Source organism: Nelumbo lutea, chromosome 6, assembly GCF_056320005.1.
Source record: "Nelumbo lutea isolate HS-2025 chromosome 6, American lotus-T2T, whole genome shotgun sequence".
Classification (NCBI taxonomy): Eukaryota; Viridiplantae; Streptophyta; class Magnoliopsida; order Proteales; family Nelumbonaceae; genus Nelumbo; species Nelumbo lutea.
In genome coordinates, this window is record NC_142689.1 from 14,009,525 (window position 1) to 14,028,513 (window position 18,989).

Genomic DNA, 18,989 nt, shown 5'->3' on the forward strand with positions numbered 1-18,989 from the left:
AATTTCAAAATTGAATTAATAAAAATAGCCAAAGACTCACGTTAATAGAAAAATAAGAATACTAGTTCACCCAATGTAATGGGTGGAAAATTTTGGGACCCATCTAATTTACTTCCCTACTTTATTAGAGTTTATTAGAGAGAGAGAGAGATTTTAGGAATAAAGTATGGATTTGGTTTAGAAATTTTAAGGTAGTGGAAGAGAGATTTTTATGGGAAAGTGGAAAAATAGAGGGAAATTAGATAGTTTAGAAGTTCGGATTAATATTTTGAGGGGCCATCTTATGTGGTCATTTTTATTTTATTATATGCAAATGAAATTGTAAGTTTTGCACATATGCTTATAAGTTTCTAATTAAATAAATTAAATGCATAACTCTTGCCCAAAAAATCATACAAAATGCATAATGATTTTTTTGATAGATATGTTAATTAACCTTTAGTACTTTGGTTAGTCTGTTGTTAGTAGTTTGTTTTGTTAATGAATCTGTTTTTCTACCAAAAATTTATTTATGAGTTAAACTGATCACAAATATTAACTCTATGGTGTGAACTTGTCTTGCACGTTGCGTTGAGTTAGGTTGACAGTCATTAAAACTTTTGCCTAATCCATGTGAATATGAATGTTACATTAAAAACGTGAGGTGTTCTCAATGATAACGCGTGTTTTTGGAACCGTGGGCGTTAATGCTGACATGCAGATTGGTGCATATGTACGTTTATTGTTGGGGGAAATTTATTTCTTCCATTATGCAGATTGGTACAAATATTTTGAGTATTTATTCACTGTTTTTCTGATATGATGTCTAAATGTCAATAAACGAATTTATTATTATTATTTTTTTTTAATTTTACAAATAAATTAAATATAAATATTTAATAAATAAATACCCACAATTCCAAACATAAAATATTTTTAGGTATTTTCATGCATTACCAACAACTTCTCGTAAATGATAATATTAGGTACGGGAGGTGTTTTCAATGCACCGCTGAAAACGCTGTGAGGTTGGCGTGAGGCATAGGAGCAAATCCAGATTCGGGCGAAAGGGATTTCACGCTGCATCTTCTGATTCTTGTCGCCTTACATGTAAGCTCATTAAATGTCGTCGAGGCAGGCTTGGTAAAAAAAACCTGAAAAGTCAAAAATAGATGAACCCAAAAAACGGACTTTCCCGTGAAATTTGTGGCATCTAGGGCAGTCCTCGATGACTCCGAACCTCCTGTGCTCACGTCTACGGTATACCCACAACACATTATCTCGTGTGTTGGGGAATTGGGATCTCTATTCCTCACAGAATGCAGTTAACACTCACATCTAATCTAACATATGGGGAGATATAAAGGTTGTTGGAACGGAATCCGGTTTCCTTCATTTCACCGGAAAACTAAATTCAGTCTTATTGACTTCTCCTCTTCATGGACAGGCACTCCAGAAGGAACTGAATTCTCAATTTCAATTTAATTTCCCGCGTTATGTTCCAGTCTGTATTTACTGTAAAGAGTTTCAATTTCCGCAATAAACATGGAGCAAAATCTCATATGCTTACTTCAGTCCTCTGTACGCCTCAAGGAGCTGAAGCAAATTCATGCTCTCATATTCAAAAAGTACATCAGTTTCACCCCATTCTTCATCAAAAGGCTCTTACATCTCTCTATTGTTGATTATGCTCGCCTAGTATTCAACCAAGTTCCTCAACCAGACCAATATCTCTATTGTTCTTTCATATCAGCGTACTCTAAACTGTCTTTGTACACTGAAGCTAAAAAAATGTTCTTTTTGATGCACCATGACCTAGCTCGCACAAGTTGTTTTGCATTCTCGCCTGCTCTTAGTTCCTGTGCTTCCTTGATGGCGACCAGCGAAGGGAAACAAATTCATTCTCTTGTTATAAATTATGGGTTTGGTTCAAATGTTTTCATCCAGACCACTTTAATCGACTTCTATGCTAAAACGGGTGATTTGGGATCTGCTAAGCGGGTCTTTGATGAAATCTCAGTGAAAGATCCAGCTTCTTATAATTGCTTGATATCAGGCTATTCTAAATCCGGCGAGGTTTTGGTGGCACGTAATCTGTTTGATAAGATGACAGAGAGAACAATTGTTTCATGGAATTCTATGATTTCTTGCTATGCACATAATGGGCATTATACTGAAGCATTAGAGGTTTTTGAAAGAATGCAAGCTGTTAAGTGTCAGCCTAATGAAATTACTTTGGTGACTATCCTATCTATTTGTGCTAAGTTAGGGGACTTAGAGATGGGTTTAAGAGTAAGGAAGTTGATTGAAAATAATAATTTGTATAGAAATATGATTGTTTCAACTGCACTTTTGGAAATGTATGTAAAGTGTGGGGCTGTAAATGATGCACGGAGGGAGTTTGATCAGATGGCTCAAAGAGATATTGTTGCATGGAGTGCAATGATTGCAGGTTATGCACAAAATGGCAGATCAAATGAGGCTCTGGAACTCTTCGAGCTAATGAAAAGTGAGAACGTTAAGCCAAATGATGTCACACTAGTGAGCGTTTTATCTGCTTGTGCTCAACTGGGTTCAGTAGAACATGGTGAGCGCATAGGCAAATACATCGAGAGTCAGGGCTTTGCCTCCAATGTCTATGTGGGCTCTGCATTATTGGACATGTATGCTAAATGTGGTAATATTAGAAAAGCACTTCAGGTCTTTGATCAGATGACTCATAAAGACATAGTTTCTTGGAATTCCATGATTGGAGGACTGGCTGTTAATGGATTAGCAGAAGATGCAATTTCACTTTACATGAAAATGAAAGAAGCTGAGGTGAAACCCAATGATATAACATTCACAGGGTTGTTAACAGCGTGTACCCATGCAGGGCTTGTAGAATTGGGACCTGAGTTTTTCAAAAGCATGAAATCAGATCACAATATCATACCGAAGGTTGAACATTGTGCCTGTATTGTAGATCTCTTTTGTAGGTCAGGACGATTAGAAGAGGCTTTCAAGTTTATATGTAATATGGAAATGGAGCCCAATGTTGTCATATGGGGTACCTTATTAAGTGCTTCTAGGACCTATTTGAATGTAGAGCTTGCCGAGCGCTCAGTTGAAAAGCTGCTAATATTAGAACCAGAGAACTCAGGGAACTATGTCCTGCTTTCTAACATATATGCTAGCGTGGGTAGATGGCAAGAAGCCTTAAAGGTGAGGAAGTTAATGAAGGATAGGAGAATACAGAAGACAGCTGCATATAGTTGGATAGAAAGTGAGGATAAGCTTCATAAGTTCCTAGTCGGAGACACATCCCATCCAAGGTTCACTGAGATCTACAGTGTTGTTGATGGGTTGAGATTACAAATGAACTGGGCTGGTTATACTCCAAACTCCGATTTGCCTGAAGAGGATTTCTTGTATACAGACAGCTCATAGCCAATGCAGGAACACTTGTAGGATTTTTCTTTATTTCCCTATTTACTTGAAAGATTGAGGATGATGAAATCTTTATAATGCATGTAAGGAATGAGTTGTAGCTTAAATTCTGTAGCTTTTTTCTTTCATTTCTATTTTTTTTTCTTTTTGGAGCACTTTTTTATTGTGCTGCCTTGGAAATTGCACATGCATATGGGTTGTTACTATTGACTTTCTTTCCATTTTACTTTGATATATATTTTTTGTGTGGTCCTGATGTGTAGAAGCATGCATATCAGAACATTGCGTAGTGTCATATCACTTTGTTCCAATAATCTAATGTTATTATAAGATGAGTTGGATGGGCCTCTATTGCTCCAAATGTGATGGGTGTAGGTTAGGATGTCTTTTTTGTGTTATATATATATATATATATATATATATATATATATATATATTGAAAGGTAAAGTAAAGATTTTATTGATAGAAGAAAATCATTGTACAACAGGCTTCTGGTAAAAAACAGTCTACCCAGGAGGGAAAACAGATTACAACTCCCACAAAGACTGAGAGCTAAGCAACAGAGGGAGATTCTGCCGCTTAAACTCTTTAACACCAGAGACCCAAGAATTCAATCTACTAACAGCACTTTGAATTAACTTATCCTCACTTTTTTCTTTTTACAGAAGACTTGAGTTATTCCTCTTTGCCCATATAGTTCCAAGGACAGCTGCAGAAATGGATTTCCATAAATAATTTCCTTTCTTGCTCAGACCTGGCAGCTTCCAACACCAAATTAGATCTTTAACTGAACAAGGTATAAACCAACTGCTTTGAGGAAACACTCCCAGATTTTGGATGAGATTGTACAATGAATACACAGGTGACCAACTGATTCTGGAAGCTGCCCACAAAGGCCACGGTTCAGGTCTGGAAGTTGCATGCTTCTTCTGGTTAGATTGTCTTCAGTCAAACATTTATCCAGCACCAACACCCAAACCAATAGTTAGATTAACAGGGCTGATAGGGTTCCAAATCTGTTTGATAGGAAAAATATCACAATTGCTATCACTTAACCTAGCCACCCAAGTTTTAACAGAGAATATGCCATCCCGCCTCCATTCATCCTCTTGGTTAACATTCACAGCCTGATCCTTGGGAAGCTGAGCAATTCTAGCACCCCATCCAACTCCCAGTTATCGGAATTCCTTCTAAACTGTGGTTCCCAGGTTATATTATTTCCCACAATCTCAAAACAGTCACCTACCATGGTTTCCTGGTTGTAAGCACACTGGAAAAGAAGGGAGAACAACTCAAATAACGGAAGATCAGTGCACAGGGGTCTTTCCAAAAAACGTAGCCTGTCTTCTCTACCCACTTTGAAGCCCAAACCCCTGGAGAAAGAAGGAAGAGTCTTCATGATTCCCTTCCAGATGGAGCAGCCCCAAGAAGGTAAGGAATCAGAAGAGAACCAGCCACCTCTATCAACTCCCTATTTGGAAGCAATCAGATTCCTCCACCAGGAATTTCTTTCTGTTCTGAATCTCCGAATCCATTTTCCCAATAAAGCATTATTGAACACCTTAATTTTCCTCACCCCAAGCCACCTTTCCCTACAGGAGAGTATATCTGATTCCAATCTACTAAATGAATCTTATTCTTTTCACCCCCAACTTCTCCACAAGAAATTTCTTTTCGAACTTTCCAATTTCTTAGCAACTTTCATTGAGATTGGGAAAAGGGAGAGATAGTAAGGGGAGATTAGATAAAGTGCTTTTGATTAAAGTAACTCTCCCTCCAAAAGATAGATACTCTGCCTTCCAGGAAGACAGTTTCTTCTCCATACGATCAATTCCCAGCTCCCAAATAGAGAAAGAAATACACTTGGCCACCAAAGGCAACCCAAGATACCTCATCAGAAGATGGTCCACCTGGCAAGACGACACAAACTAAATGCTCCACATCCTCAACCTGCCCAACTGGGATATTCAAGCTTTTGCCCAGGTTGACTTTAAGTCTGGGTACCACCTCAAACCAACACAGAATGCCCAGCATCACTTCCAACTGATCATGAGAAGCATCAATGAAGCACAGATCATCATCAGCAAACTGAAGGATTTGGACTTTTTCACCACTTGGATAGATTTCAAACCATCCCACAGACCAGCATGCTGAATTGGGAGAGGACCTCCAGAAGACAAATGAATAAAAGGGGGGAGAGGGGGTCTCCCTGTCTAATACCTCTTGTGCTCTCAAAGAAGTCATTTGATTGCCCATTAACTAGCACAGAGAACTTATAGGAAGTAGTGCAAACCTTGATCCAGTTCTTCCATTTTTTCCCAAAATTCATATTTTCCAGCACAAAATCAAGGCATGTCCAGTTCATATGATCTCAAGCTTTCTCAATGTCCAGTTTGCAAATCAAACCAGGTTTTCCTTCCCTTCTTCTAGAGTCAATCAGTTCATTAACCACCAAGGCACTATCCAACATCTGCCGGCTTGGAATAAAAGCACAATGATTCTCAGAGATCACACTATTTAGCACTCCTTTCATTCTTTCAGTAAGAACTTTTCGCTAAAATTTTATAAAATCTGCTGAGAAGAGTTAAGTTCACAGCCCCCTCAGTCTTTGGAATCAGTGTGATGAAAGTGGTATTCAAACTCCTCTGCAAAGAAGCATTCCTATGAAAAACCTGAAAGACATTCATTACATCTTAACAGATTACATCTCAACATTTTAAATAGAAAACATTTGTCAGTCCGTTTGGCTCTGGAGATTTGTCATCATCCAACTTGTTAATTGTCTCCCTTCTTCCTTGGTAAAGGGTCTCTCTGAGAAAATTTTCTTCTCCTCATTAAGATGCTTAAAGGTAGTTGCAATAGTTTTAATTTCAGAAAGGTTTTCTCCTACCACACCATCATTTCTAATTTGCATATTGTTGTTGACCCTGTTCCGGGCATTTGCTATTTGTGGAAAAAGTTGGTTTTCCAATCTCTGGCTTTCAACCAGTTGGCTTTTGTCCTCTGCCTCCATTTGAGCTCATACTTATATGTCAGTCTATCAAAAGTGGCCTTTGCCTGGCTTCTTTCCACTCTCTTCTTCTGAAATGGGCTTTTGCTTTACAGATCTGTCTATTTTTTCAATCACACTTAAACAATATCTTTTTTTTTTCAGTTTCAGATTTAAGCCTATTTTCCAAGTTGCATTTCTTCAACACTTCTTTAACTGCACTCAAATTTTTTGCAAGAATGAAAGAGCTAGAGCCTGTAATAATGTTGCTGTCAATATATCTTCAAAGCCTGCTTTGATAGTCGTGAAACTGATCTGCTTAATTGTTTGATCTCTGCAATTGATTGGTGTCTATCATCTTCTAAATATCTTATAGGGCTAGATAGGCAGTCTAGAACCTACATATGTAGCACCACTCGTCCACCAAAAAGTACTCAATTCCTGGAGTCAACTATAGAAATTACTCTTTCAAGTACTAATTCAACCAGTTGATTTTTTCCCCAAAAGTAAGGTAAGTGACTCGATGTTCCCCATGGAAAGTTTAAGACACAGCTTCATATTATTGCATTAAGAATTGTTTTTGAAAACTTTCCTTTCATCAGTTTGTAATAAGATCTGATTCTAAAGGGTTCTTATCAGTATGCTACTGGATGGAGGTTACAAATTACACTGAGAGGCAATTATTGCAGCAGTGTTTCCTGTGGTATACATACACTACACAGTCAAACTGGAGGAGCTCCTCCCCAGAGGATCTTCTTTTTATATTCTGTTGGAAGCATTGGCTATCAGAACCCTCTTCTCTATGATAAGTCTGTTAACACTTTGGACTCTTCCTCTGAAATATCAGAAATACTCAAGAAATCATAGATAATAATGTCAATGGAAGAACATACTTAATGCAGATGGTGGAACATGTGATTATTATAGAGAACCAGTGACACTGGCAAGCACTTCAAGATGTGAAGTAATAATACTTTTGAAGGGGAAAGATTCCGTTGTTATGTTCGCCGAAATATTCTTATAGGAAGCAGAATGATGCCATTCAAAACTTAGCTTTAAAAGTTTTCTCATGGTTAAAGAAATACTTTAAGCAGTTAAATGTGTATCTGGAGAAGCTGTCTTCCAGGGATAGTCTTGGTAGTCTTGGCATTTCTGTTTGTACCCAGAACATTTTGAAGGTAATTGCATTGTCTCCATCTATTCGTTCCGTTCAGCAGACAATGCATTTCACCAGGAATAAACTGTGTGGATCAGTTAAATGCAAAGTAGGAGCATAAAGTATTTCCTAAAGGAAGGTAACCAGTAGTCAAATCATTTTTGTAATCTTCTCAATACATAAGACTATGCACGGGTTATACTGGCATGCCTCAGTTATTTGTATAGGCCTTTTTGCTTTTTTAGTTTAACATAATACAATTACGTTTTACCTATAAAAGTCTATTAAAAAAGTTAACCTGGGTTAGTGTTGATAAGAATTATGACAATCAAGCTAGGGGCAAACTTCTCTTGGGTTCTGGTTGAGCAAATTGCTTGGCCAAAGCATTGGCCAAACAGAGGGTAAAAGGACTCAGTTTGATGGATAATTCTGAGATTGCTGTGTCAATAGTTAAAATAAAAGGGTAGGTGGAAGATGCTAGCCTACATTGTAGGATGCCTGACATACTTGTATGCATTTTATTCATTTTCAATATCTAATTAAAGTCATTAATTTCCAATCAAATCAAAAACAAAAAGTTAACCTCGCATCTCTTTTCTAACTGTTTCAGGTAAGCCAAACTTGTTTCCCAACTTCCAAATATGTGTTTGTATGAAGAATTTGATGGGGGTATTGGAAGGAGGATCCATTCCTGCACCAAGCAATCTTGAGGAGTCACTGAAAGCTGAACTAAACGGTTCCTCTCTCTCTCTCTACATATATATATCATCTATTTATTTGTGTGTGTGGGCTGTGGATATTGTGGATATTGTGTATATAAAAAATTAAAAATCACAATATTTATAAGTACTTTCTAGGGAAAGTAGAGTAATCTTATTTTTGGAAATCTGTGTTAAAAATGTGCAAAGAAACACAAAAATTGACCTTTGCAGTTAGATACCATATTGGTGCATGTTTGTTATGAAAGAACTATAAATTTGAAACGCAAGGAGGTACTTGTTCTTGGCACCAAAGGAATATATAATGCTTTGAACACCCGGTCCAAACTGCATTTTGTTCTGCTAGCAACATGTCATGAAAAAGGTCATGATTTGTGAAACAGGGAGTTTCAATTGTTCATATCTTTTATGGGGGTGGTGTTCATCAAACATGCATTCTTTTTCCCCCTATTGTATGCAATTACAGGATCAGACCCATTTGGCTGGCTACTAGGGGTTTCTGCTTGAGAGTTGTCTGCTACTTGAGATTTTCTCAGGGTAACATAGAACATGACGATTCTCAAAATTTCTCACTTTTCCACCTTGCTGTTGTTTTAGAAAAAATAAGTTTCTAGCTACTGTTTTGGTAATTAGATTGTAATGTTTATTTTTTATTTTGAATGATAGTGATTACCTTTTAGGTTTATTTGTGAGGTGCCCTTTTGAAGTATCAGTGTTGTTCTTATCTGTTTTTTCTTTTTTCCTTCTCTATCAGGCACCTCCTGGTACTGCAAGGAGGAGGAGGAGATCAGAACCTAGGAGGCAATTTGGAAATTAAACATCAGCAAAGCCTTCTGTTGGGCTACCTAACATCTAAGGTCACATTGGTTCATATTCAGACTTATTCCACATGAACATTTTGCTATGTAAAAGTCTTTTCTCTGTTGTTCTATAACTATAATGTTTGAGGTAATGGGCTAATGGATGTTTGGCTCCTGACAGTCCCATGATCTCTTAATATAATCTTCCACCTGTTCCCAAATATGTTTAAAGCATCAAGAAAGATCAATGTGCTGCTTATTCTTGGCTCCATTAGGTTACATAGTCATGTTTTGGTCTAACCATTTTCTTGTATCCATTCTGAATAAGTAGAACTCTAATTCTGGTTTGTTATTAGTCAAATGTTTTATTTTTCCTTTGACAGTAAGAAAGACTTCAATAGACTTCACCCAAACAACACAATATTTTCCATTTAACTTTATGGAATTCATAAATAAAATCTAAATAGACATCAAATAGTGTGGTAGAAATGTGTATGTTGAGATGGAGTGGAAAGACTAGAAAGAATAGGGTCAGAAATGAAGTTATTCAAAGGAATCTAGGAGTAGCTCCAATAGGTGATAAAATGAGAGAAAGTAGATTAAGATGTTTTGGTCACGTGCACAGAAGGGCTAGAGGTAGACCAGAAAAGACATGGGTTGAAATAGTAAGAAATGGTTTAAGCACACATAATTACACAATGGATATGGCATTGAACAGAATGGAATGGCAAAACAGTACTCATAACCGCATACAGCTGCGATAAGGCTTGTATGATGAAGATGATGATCTAAATAGACATCAAGTCCATTGACGGCATATAGTATGTGTTGATTCTGTGCTGTTTCACCTCACAATTACAGCAATAGACATAGAACCTCTGTAACCAGAAAGAAATCTCCTTGTATCACTAATGTTACTTGATTAAAACACCAATTGCTCCAAATTTAGTTAAAAAGACAATTTCCAATTTGTTCACCTGGTACTCCTATTTCACTTCACAAATCACAGTATGTCACATAAAAAATGCTGCACAAAACACAAACCAGATCTATTGAAGCGTTACTCACTTTTCTGCATCAAAAGTTAACTCCTATTACATGAAATCCCTCTCGGTCTGTACCAATTGAGTGTAATGCATCACTTGACTGCTAACACAACAGGTAGAAGTGATGGATAATACCACCACTGAATCTGAGAGCTGGTCAGGTCTAAACTATGCTCAAAATTCTCTTGATGAGTGAAGGAGAAGAATAGATGAGTGACATAGTCTAGTTATTCCCTGCTTTGGTACCATGTGAAAGTTCCGCATATGGTGTGCAATACCAGGTAAAAGAAAGGACCAAAGGATTCAAAGGAATATAATATATAGAAGGGATAAGAGAAAAGACAGAAACAGGCCTCCCGATTGAGGAGAAAAGCATAAATATACCAGTTGGCCAAGCCTCTTTCATAGATCTCTTATAACAAGGCAATTACAAATTTACAAGAACATCCCTGTTTATGAAATGATTATGTTTCCTAAACTACCATTTGAGTGATAAGAAAAAGGCATATAAACCCCAGATCTAAACAAAAACAAATACAGTATGAATAATAATGGCTGCTATCACAACAGTGACCAAGTGAGCAATATATTTCATTTAGATTCGTTCTGTTGCAAGTCAGAAATTGTTTGGTGAAAAAGCTCAAAATAGGCTTTTTTGTGTTTTTTGAATAAAAAAAGCCCATTTGAAAAGCATGAAAACTCCATTTAGCTTTTCTACTTTTGCAAGAAGTTGTCCCGAACAAAAAAGCTGGTGATCAGCTAAACACTAAGAAAGCGCCTTTCAAAAAAAAAAAAAAACGGATTTTTCAAAAGCCTATTTAAGCCAAAAGCACTCCCAAACACCGCTATCGTTTCTGGGCTTATAACCTCTGCCTAGCCCGTAAGATTTGCAACCACCATGATTTTCAGCTCACACATCTACACAACCTCTCTTTTGCGCCTCACAGTGGGAGAAACCCATCATTTGCTTGGAGCCCAGATTACCTCATAGGTTCAACCACCATTCCGTTAAAAAACAATATATAAAAAATAAAGAAAAAAAAAACTACCTTCAGCTTGGCTTCAAGGCTCAAGCTCAATACTTATGGGGGGCATGTTAAGATAACACAGCGGAGAAAAAGCCATGGAACCTCATTTAGGGACACCACTGATGGCCAGTCTCATTTTTGTTGCAAAGGATGGAATCACGACCAAACATATAATAGAATTATGGGCGTTATATGCGTCTTCTCTGCACTTGGCTACACATTACTAGTTACAAACTTACAAATAATTTCTTCTGGAACCAATTCCATGTTCGACCAAGACCAAGCATTACAGTACCAGAAATTAGGACCATGGCGCTTCCCCCAGCCAATGGAACTGCCTTCAACTGATGTAGGAGCTAATTATACTTATATATATTGGGACTGGGATGCGAAAAGAATCAAGCAACTGGCTGCCTTTCAAAGGTACCACACTTTGTCCGTGTTTCTTGTATGTTATCCCCCAAATGCAGGACCTTCCCGAGGTCCTACTAGATATTAACATAAAGGGGCATTTTTATGCCCCAACTGCTCATAGACAATGATATTTTGTTGCCCAAAGAATGTACAGTTAGCATTAACTTGGTTCGATAGGTTATACGCGATTAACTGATGAGTGAGGATGCCCAATTGCACCTTTGATGCATCCTGTCATCCCCTACTATATTCTTTTTCTTTTTTTTGCCTGATCAAGCGAAATTTCACTCAGTGGGTGCTCAAATTACAACCTTCTAAACACTACGCCAGAAATGATGGTGTTGTAGATCATGTTTGCAAGGTTCTAACTATCGATATATCTGATACAACACTGCGCCAGAAATGATGGTGTTGTAGATCATGTTTGCAAGGTTCCAACTATCGATATATCTGATACACCAGTAGGGCCATATCGGGCAGTTTTGGTCTTTTTTTTTCAACTTTTTTTTTTTTAAATCAATTCAGAAGGGCCAATTTATAGGCTCCTCCACCCCCTCAACTGCCGATACATGACGATACTTATGGACCAATACCAAGTGATCAGCCTAATGCCTTGGTTGGATTCATTAAAATTTGGATTGAAAAATTGAATATTAGCCATTGGATATAAATCTGAACTTCGGATTGTAATTAGATAATTAAATAAACTAAAAGTGATCAAATTACAACGTATTACTAAAATACTAATAAAGTGGAATAAAAATGATCGTTATATATCATGAACAAAATTAATTGAAAATAACCAGGAACAATCAGCAAGCTTTTATAAGAGGGTTTTAATCAGACAATCAGCAATCTCAGACACGCCCTACGGATGGAGAAGCAAAAAGCCAAAATTCTTTTAAGGGGAGCCGATGCTAGAAATTTGAACATGCAGCAGGGCTGCGTCATTGCATTCGGTTGGAATGGGCTTCAGATTTATTATGGCCATGTACACCTTAAAAACCTTTTAGCATAGGTTAGGTATGATGAAATTATCAAGGCACTTAGACAGAAAAGAAAGATTAATTAATAAAATCCCAGCAATATCGCATCTCAAATTAATAAAAAAAGCATCCAACTTAACGCGTTAATGAAATTACAAAGACAAAATCCTTTTGCAACCAAGCAATCCGTTCTTTTAGAAAGAGACTGGTCGATACTCTACGATGCAATACCCCCACAAGATGTAAGCAACACTCAACAAGAGCTCACTTGATCTTCTTCTTTGGCCTCAGCTGTAACGAGAAAAGGCAGAGTTTTAGTTCAGACAGTTGAAATGTAAACTAAGTACAACTACAACGGCTTTTAAGTTTTAACCTCTTGTTTTGTTCCTTTTTTTCTTGGGGCGGGGGAGGGGAGGTTATAACCTAAACTACCTGGTTGCTGTGACCACATTTCTTCTTTCTGCAATTGACAGCCCTGGGATGCAGACGTGCGTAGCACCTATGATGTAAAGAACAAGGTGAGCACAGGACAATCAGAAACATGTTGGAACAAAAGACAGATAGGAAAACAAAATACAATAAGATGACATCACCATTCCTCGTATACTAGAAAAGAAAAACATAAGGTCAAGGCCAACAGAAACAGAACATTTCTGTAAATGCACACGAAGGAAGATCCATTACATTGATCCTTGCAAAATTCTATTGGAATAGATTTACAATATAGAATTGTATGACCGTGATCCTTGCAAAATTAGTTAAACTCAGAGAAACTGAGCAGCAGCGTATGGATGTTGTCTAGCAATCAAAAGAGGAAACTGTAATTATAACTAGGCCTCAATAAAAGCATCCAGAGCCAGTTTTAAGGAAGATGTCTGCAGAGGCTCTGTACAAAGGGAACCTTGCAAATCAAGAAAGTATGCCCATTTCAAATATATTAACACCATTCCTAATTTCAAATTAATACAAATGCATAAAGTATGGATCACCTAATGAAGGCCTGTCCAGGGAATGCATTCCAAAACTTGCATACCCTTCAATCCTGAATATGGTGCAGATGAAAGAATGAAATCTCTCAAGTCTCAACGTCATTATACCTTTCTCGGCCTTTTGGCTAACATCAAGTATAGACCTCTTAACATTATTAACTTGCAAATGACAACAGAAAAAAATGTGAATTCCGACTCCAGATTAAATTATCGATTATGCTATATTCCAACTAATTCCTAGAGCTGCTTATATGTAATATCTAAAAGTTACATCCGGGTAGCCTTAAGAGCTGTCAATAATCAAATCTAAATTATCTGTGAAGGTTAATAAGCCAGTCGGCATTGAACCAATCTAGGTGGGGACGTGGGGTGATTATTGGACGTCCGTGATAAAAACTAATTTGCTAGCGAAATACTCCTTTCCACGAAATGAATGTACCAACTAGCAAACACTGCAAAATAATTGCATAATAACTGCATCTAAAAATTAACAACCCGCTTTCAATAATCGAAAATAAATAAATTAATTAACAACCCGCACATAGTTATTTGTTCTACACTAATTACATAGTCGTTCGAAAAGATATAACATGTTCCACTCCCGAAAATCAACTGCAATGGAATTGAAGCCAGCTGACAAAGTAAAAGAGTGGCCATTCATATTGGGAACTAAACAATAACCTCCTTGCACATTTTAAGCAGGAGAATCTAAGAACTTATAGTCCCACTGATAACGGCATAACCCGGGATTAAACAAACCAAATCGAGACTTTCAGAAAAGAACACAATTGAGCATTCTTGCGAGACGAAAATCGATGACACTATAAACCCATAAAACATCATATCATGCTACATCCACACGCATCACGCATACGACAATTCTTACAAGGAGACACAGAGAAAATAAGAATAACAAAAAGATAGGAAACTTACTTCCTGCAAATCATCTTGTCCTGATTGTATTTTCGAGCCAAAGCCATCAAAGAAGGCTCGATAATTCCTCCACGAAGCCTCAGAACCAGATGCAACGTAGACTCTGCATAATCCACAGCAGCAGCCACGACACGACAAAACCAACAGTTGAAAAACTAGTTAAAATACGAAAGGTTCAAAAGAAACTAAAGAACACCAACTGGGGGTTAAAATAGAAACCTTTCTGGATGTTGTAGTCAACAAGGGTCCGGCCATCTTCGAGCTGCTTTCCGGCGAAGATCAATCGCTGCTGATCAGGAGGAATACCTGCTAAAGCACACCAGTTTTAGAGCCACACACAAAGAAGAGTATACAAAGTGGAATAGATCTGTTTGAGGAATAATTTACCTTCCTTATCTTGGATCTTTGCTTTGACATTGTCAATGGTGTCGCTGCTCTCTACTTCTAGGGTTATCGTCTTCCCCGTTAGAGTTTTCACAAAGATCTGCATTTTTTCGCTCAGTCAAACTTCTCTCTCTGTTTACTCCGGAAGCGAACATCATTCATTCAACCTCTCCTTTTATACTCACCTCTAGGGTTTGGTCAGTTTACTAATCAGAACCCGTGCGGTGTACGGGATTTGTTAAGTGAGATTATTAAACTATAAGGAGTACTATGATATTTTCAATTGAGGCAAGCCGGTCTAAGCCTAACCTAAGTATTGTATTTTAGGTTATGTTTATCCTATTTGATTGCAACCCTATTTGCACCCTTAATGCCTAATGAGAGTGGTTAAATTCGTATGCTCTACTTTTTTTTATTGAATAATCTTAAATTTTTATTAATATAATTATTTTCAAATGCCATTCAATATAATATTAAATTATTAAAATTTAGTTCTCAAATTAATATTTTTCTTATTTTATTTTATATTATTTTAAAATGAATTTAAATGGTTATAAATTCTAGTAAAACTAAATTTGTTAATATTTTTTATTAATCTTTTAAAAATAATATTTTATTAAATTCAATAATTTTATTAGTAATATTAATAATATTTTATGTTTCTTGGTGAATGGATTGATGAAAACCAAAGCATTCATGGGTTTTAAATAGAAGAAGACAAAAAAGTTAATCTAGACCAAGAGGCAATAGAGAGAGAGGCAAGTCATTAATAGGAAAACAAAAGGGAAATTGTTAAAAACTCACCATGAGTTTTCAACATTTCTCTTAAATTCACCACAACTTTTCAAAATGTCTAAAACTCATCATGTCAATAAGTTTTTATTTTTCAAAACTTACCTTCTATTAGTGCATTGTTAATGCTTCTTAACAGAGGTGTCTATGTCAGCATAAATAACAATTTTCATGACCAAATTACTCTTGAATGGTGAGTTATAGGAAAACTAGTCTTTTCGGTTTTCAATTTTCTTGCTTTTTTTTTTTTTTGCATTTTTAATGTTTTGTTATAATTTCCAAATTTTTATATTTTTTTGTGTTTTTTCTACAATTTTTTTCTGATTTTGTTTTTTTAGTTTCTATAAGTTGAAAACAATTTTTTATTTTGTTTGCAATGTCTATATTTCTTTAAATTTTTTGTAATTTCTATGTTTTGTATATATTTTGTATTTTACTATAAAGATTAAAATGATAATATATTAACACTCGTTAGTATGTTTAACATCAAGTTAGTGACATGGTGAGTTTTAGTCATTTTGAAAAGTTGTGGTTAGTTTATAAAGATGCCACATCAAATCATTGCGTTATATATATAATCCCAATCTCACTAGGCCTAAGTTTTCGGATTAGGTTGAATCTAGGCCAAAAACTTAAAGCCTAACTAATGTTGTAAGTTTTGAACTGTACTAAAAATTAGGATGGTCCATGGGTACCGGTTTTATTAGTTAATTGGGCAGTTCACTTCTTGAACCCATAAAAATGTTACCATTTAATAGGGACCCAAAAATGCTATTGATTCTTACAACACTTACCCAGCATAAACTCAAGTTGGACTTGGGTTGAAGACCGGATATGCTCTTCACAGAGTACACCTCACACGAACCTCACAGTCCTATCCCATTGTGTATTGTGAACATCTCCCCATGTGTGAGGTGCATGTGAGGCTGTTCCCAATACACGGTGGGATAGGGCTGTGGGGTCAATATGAGATGCCCTCAGTGAGGAGCAAATCCCAATTCCTTGGGCTAAGGCCTTGATTGATTAGGCTAAATTTACAATCCTGGATCTACTCCTCACAAAGCGCACCTCACATGAACCTCACAGCTCCATCCCACCGTATATTAGGAACATCTTCCCATCCCACCTCACAGGTTCGTGTGAGGCACACTTTGTGAGAAGCAGATCCTAGTTCTAAATTTACATCCATTAAAAGAGTTCGGATGGGTTCCCCATAGAGTGGCCCCACAGCCCATCCCACTCATGCATTGTGAGCATGTCCAATGCTTTTAATGGGAAGATGTTCCCAATATAAAGATTATTTAAATCTAAGAAGATCCAAGAGAAGTCTCAGCCAAAAAATGTTCATAGATCCTATAGAATAAACAAAAGTTATTATCACCCCCGCTATTCTTACTATGCTTTTGTTATGTTTTTAGTTTTTTCTTTGTATTGAGCTCTGATTTTAAGTTTCTTGTCGTAGACATGTGAATTTCAAAGCCAAATAAATGGGCTTGACTTACATGACAACCTCTAAATTAATATGCGTTTCTATGGGCTCAAGGCCCAAGTCTACATAAATATAACCCTTGGCCCAAGAATCCAGGTTACTAAGTCTAGTTAGGCCCATCTCCTATTGTAATAAGGTGGTCCCATTAGCAAGACAACTAACTTCTACATAATGATGTATGTATGAGAGTTAACCTTAACCCAGTACCCCATTTGTATGGGATTGGTTAGTAAAGTGGGCTGAGGTGATAGCTCTAATCTTTGGCTATAAATAACCTTGTAAGAAAGAGATCATTTTTTTTACAATCATATTGCAAGAAGCTCTCAGATACCAATACATAGCATTCTAAGCAACCACAAGATCTTGTAAACTCCAACAACTTTATGATAAAGAAAGAAGAAAGAAGGGAAAAACTTTTTAGTTCTCTACAATACACTTAGACTCAATTTCTCCCAAGAAGATCAAGCCACTACAATAAGGTACTTCTTAGAAAAGCATTCTTCACAACTGATCAAACGCAAAGCCCAAAGTGAAGAAATCTACATTAACTCTCAATTTCAAAAGCACCAAATCAAAGAATTCTACAACGGCACTTCAAGAAGTACGAGAAACATGCCAACGACCCTCATCTTCATTGAATTCAACCGTTAACAAGAAGTTGCTCACATCATCTGATGGAGGGTGATTTGGCCCGACCTTGTAGCTCAGGTACACGTGGGCGTGACCTTGCTCAAACAGTGACTCAGCATGACAGCGCAACGGACGTGATCACAACTTGGAGGGAAAGCCCCGTCGAGTTCAGCACGGAAACTTGGTGGGTAAACTACTTGCCGAGAGCCACCTTGCCCGCACCTCTTCCTCGGGGTTAAGGCACTTCGGGGCACCCTCTCCTCCCAATGGACCTCGGGCCACTCCCAAGCAAGAACGCACTGATCCTTCTCCGAACGCCTCGAGGCACAAAGACCTCGGGTCGGCTAGCTCGGCATCACCAACTACAGAGAGCCCGTCACTCAAAGGACAGCCCAGCTCAGGGTAATTCGCAGGAGAACAGTTCGGTATACCATAGGAGGGCTTCTTGCTCGACTGCCGTACCCGACAAACCTGTGGATAGCAGGCATGTTCCCCTCGCCGCGCCTGCCACCTTTAGAAAAGTGTCCCACACCTGACAGACACATACCCTACACGACGACCCCATGCGTAACACCTCAGCCCTACCTGTAACGGCTATGGTAGACTGACAGTGGCGGTTATACCTACCCTATCAGAGGTCAGAGGGCCTGAAGCAATGGAATTCAGTTATAAGGGGCTTATTCTCAAGGGACAAGTTATCTTCAAATCACCAGCGTAACCTGCACTCTTAGCCTTTGTTCTCCTTTTGCTTCTTGCACTCAAATACTAACTTGAGCATCGGAGCGTTCCCACCAGGAAACCCCCCGGGAGTTCTTCCTCTTTCCTCTTATCTCAGGTAGGAGTGACCGGATTGCGCTACATCATTTGGCGCCATCTGTAGGAAACACTTCAGGAAGCCTTTCTCTAAACTTTCACGTCTTTTTACTCTCCAAAAACTCAACGCTCATGGTGTCCTCAAGCAATATCGGACGAAGCACGGAGATGAATAACTCCAAGGAACATCCCCAACTACCTATCGTCTGCATCGGACAATTCACCGTCCCCCTCTCAGCGGATGGGATCCCTAGTTTGAACGTACCTCTTGCAGGGGCACTCGTCGTTGCTCCACTCCCTACCACAGTCGAAACAACCTTCATTGAACCCTCAGTTGTGCCCCCAGCGGCTAGCCCGAACCAGCTGGAAGATTTGGTGCAGCGCATGCGGACCATGCAGGCTCAAATGCAGT

General features: G+C 37.8%; 1 protein-coding gene and 1 pseudogene across 3 annotated transcripts; one reads left to right on the forward strand and one right to left on the reverse strand.

Annotated features, from left to right (window-relative positions):
• The first annotated feature begins 953 nt into the window (after window positions 1–953).
• LOC148847486 (pentatricopeptide repeat-containing protein At1g08070, chloroplastic pseudogene) lies at window positions 954–9,332 on the forward strand (annotated as a pseudogene). 2 transcript variants are annotated; one of them, XR_016100470.1, is made up of 3 exons: window positions 954–3,491; window positions 8,165–8,290; window positions 9,028–9,332. The product of XR_016100470.1 is annotated as a pentatricopeptide repeat-containing protein At1g08070, chloroplastic pseudogene, transcript variant X1 (transcript). The 2 variants fall into 2 exon arrangements; XR_016100471.1 differs by having other exon boundaries at window positions 967–3,425.
• A 3,275-nt stretch (window positions 9,333–12,607) lies between these two features.
• On the reverse strand, window positions 12,608–15,002 carry LOC148847487 (ubiquitin-ribosomal protein eL40 fusion protein-like). Its single transcript, XM_088948815.1, has 5 exons — window positions 14,857–15,002; window positions 14,689–14,775; window positions 14,470–14,572; window positions 12,980–13,046; window positions 12,608–12,838 (listed from the first exon to the last, which is right to left on the reverse strand). The coding sequence occupies exons 1-5, from the start codon at window positions 14,957–14,959 to the stop codon at window positions 12,812–12,814; spliced, it is 387 nt and encodes a 128-aa protein (XP_088804941.1). The 5' UTR covers window positions 14,960–15,002; the 3' UTR covers window positions 12,608–12,811.
• Window positions 15,003–18,989: the final 3,987 nt, after the last annotated feature.

Coding starts and splice junctions, on each gene's coding strand:
- LOC148847487 (XM_088948815.1), bottom strand. CDS start 14,959: ATGCAGATCTTTGTGAAAACTCTAACGGGGAAGACGATAACCCTAGAA. Junction 14,776..14,856: donor AAAGATCCAAGATAAGGAAG/GTAAATTATTCC, acceptor GTGCTTTAGCAG/GTATTCCTCCTGATCAGCAG. Junction 14,573..14,688: donor TGACTACAACATCCAGAAAG/GTTTCTATTTTA, acceptor TGGATTATGCAG/AGTCTACGTTGCATCTGGTT.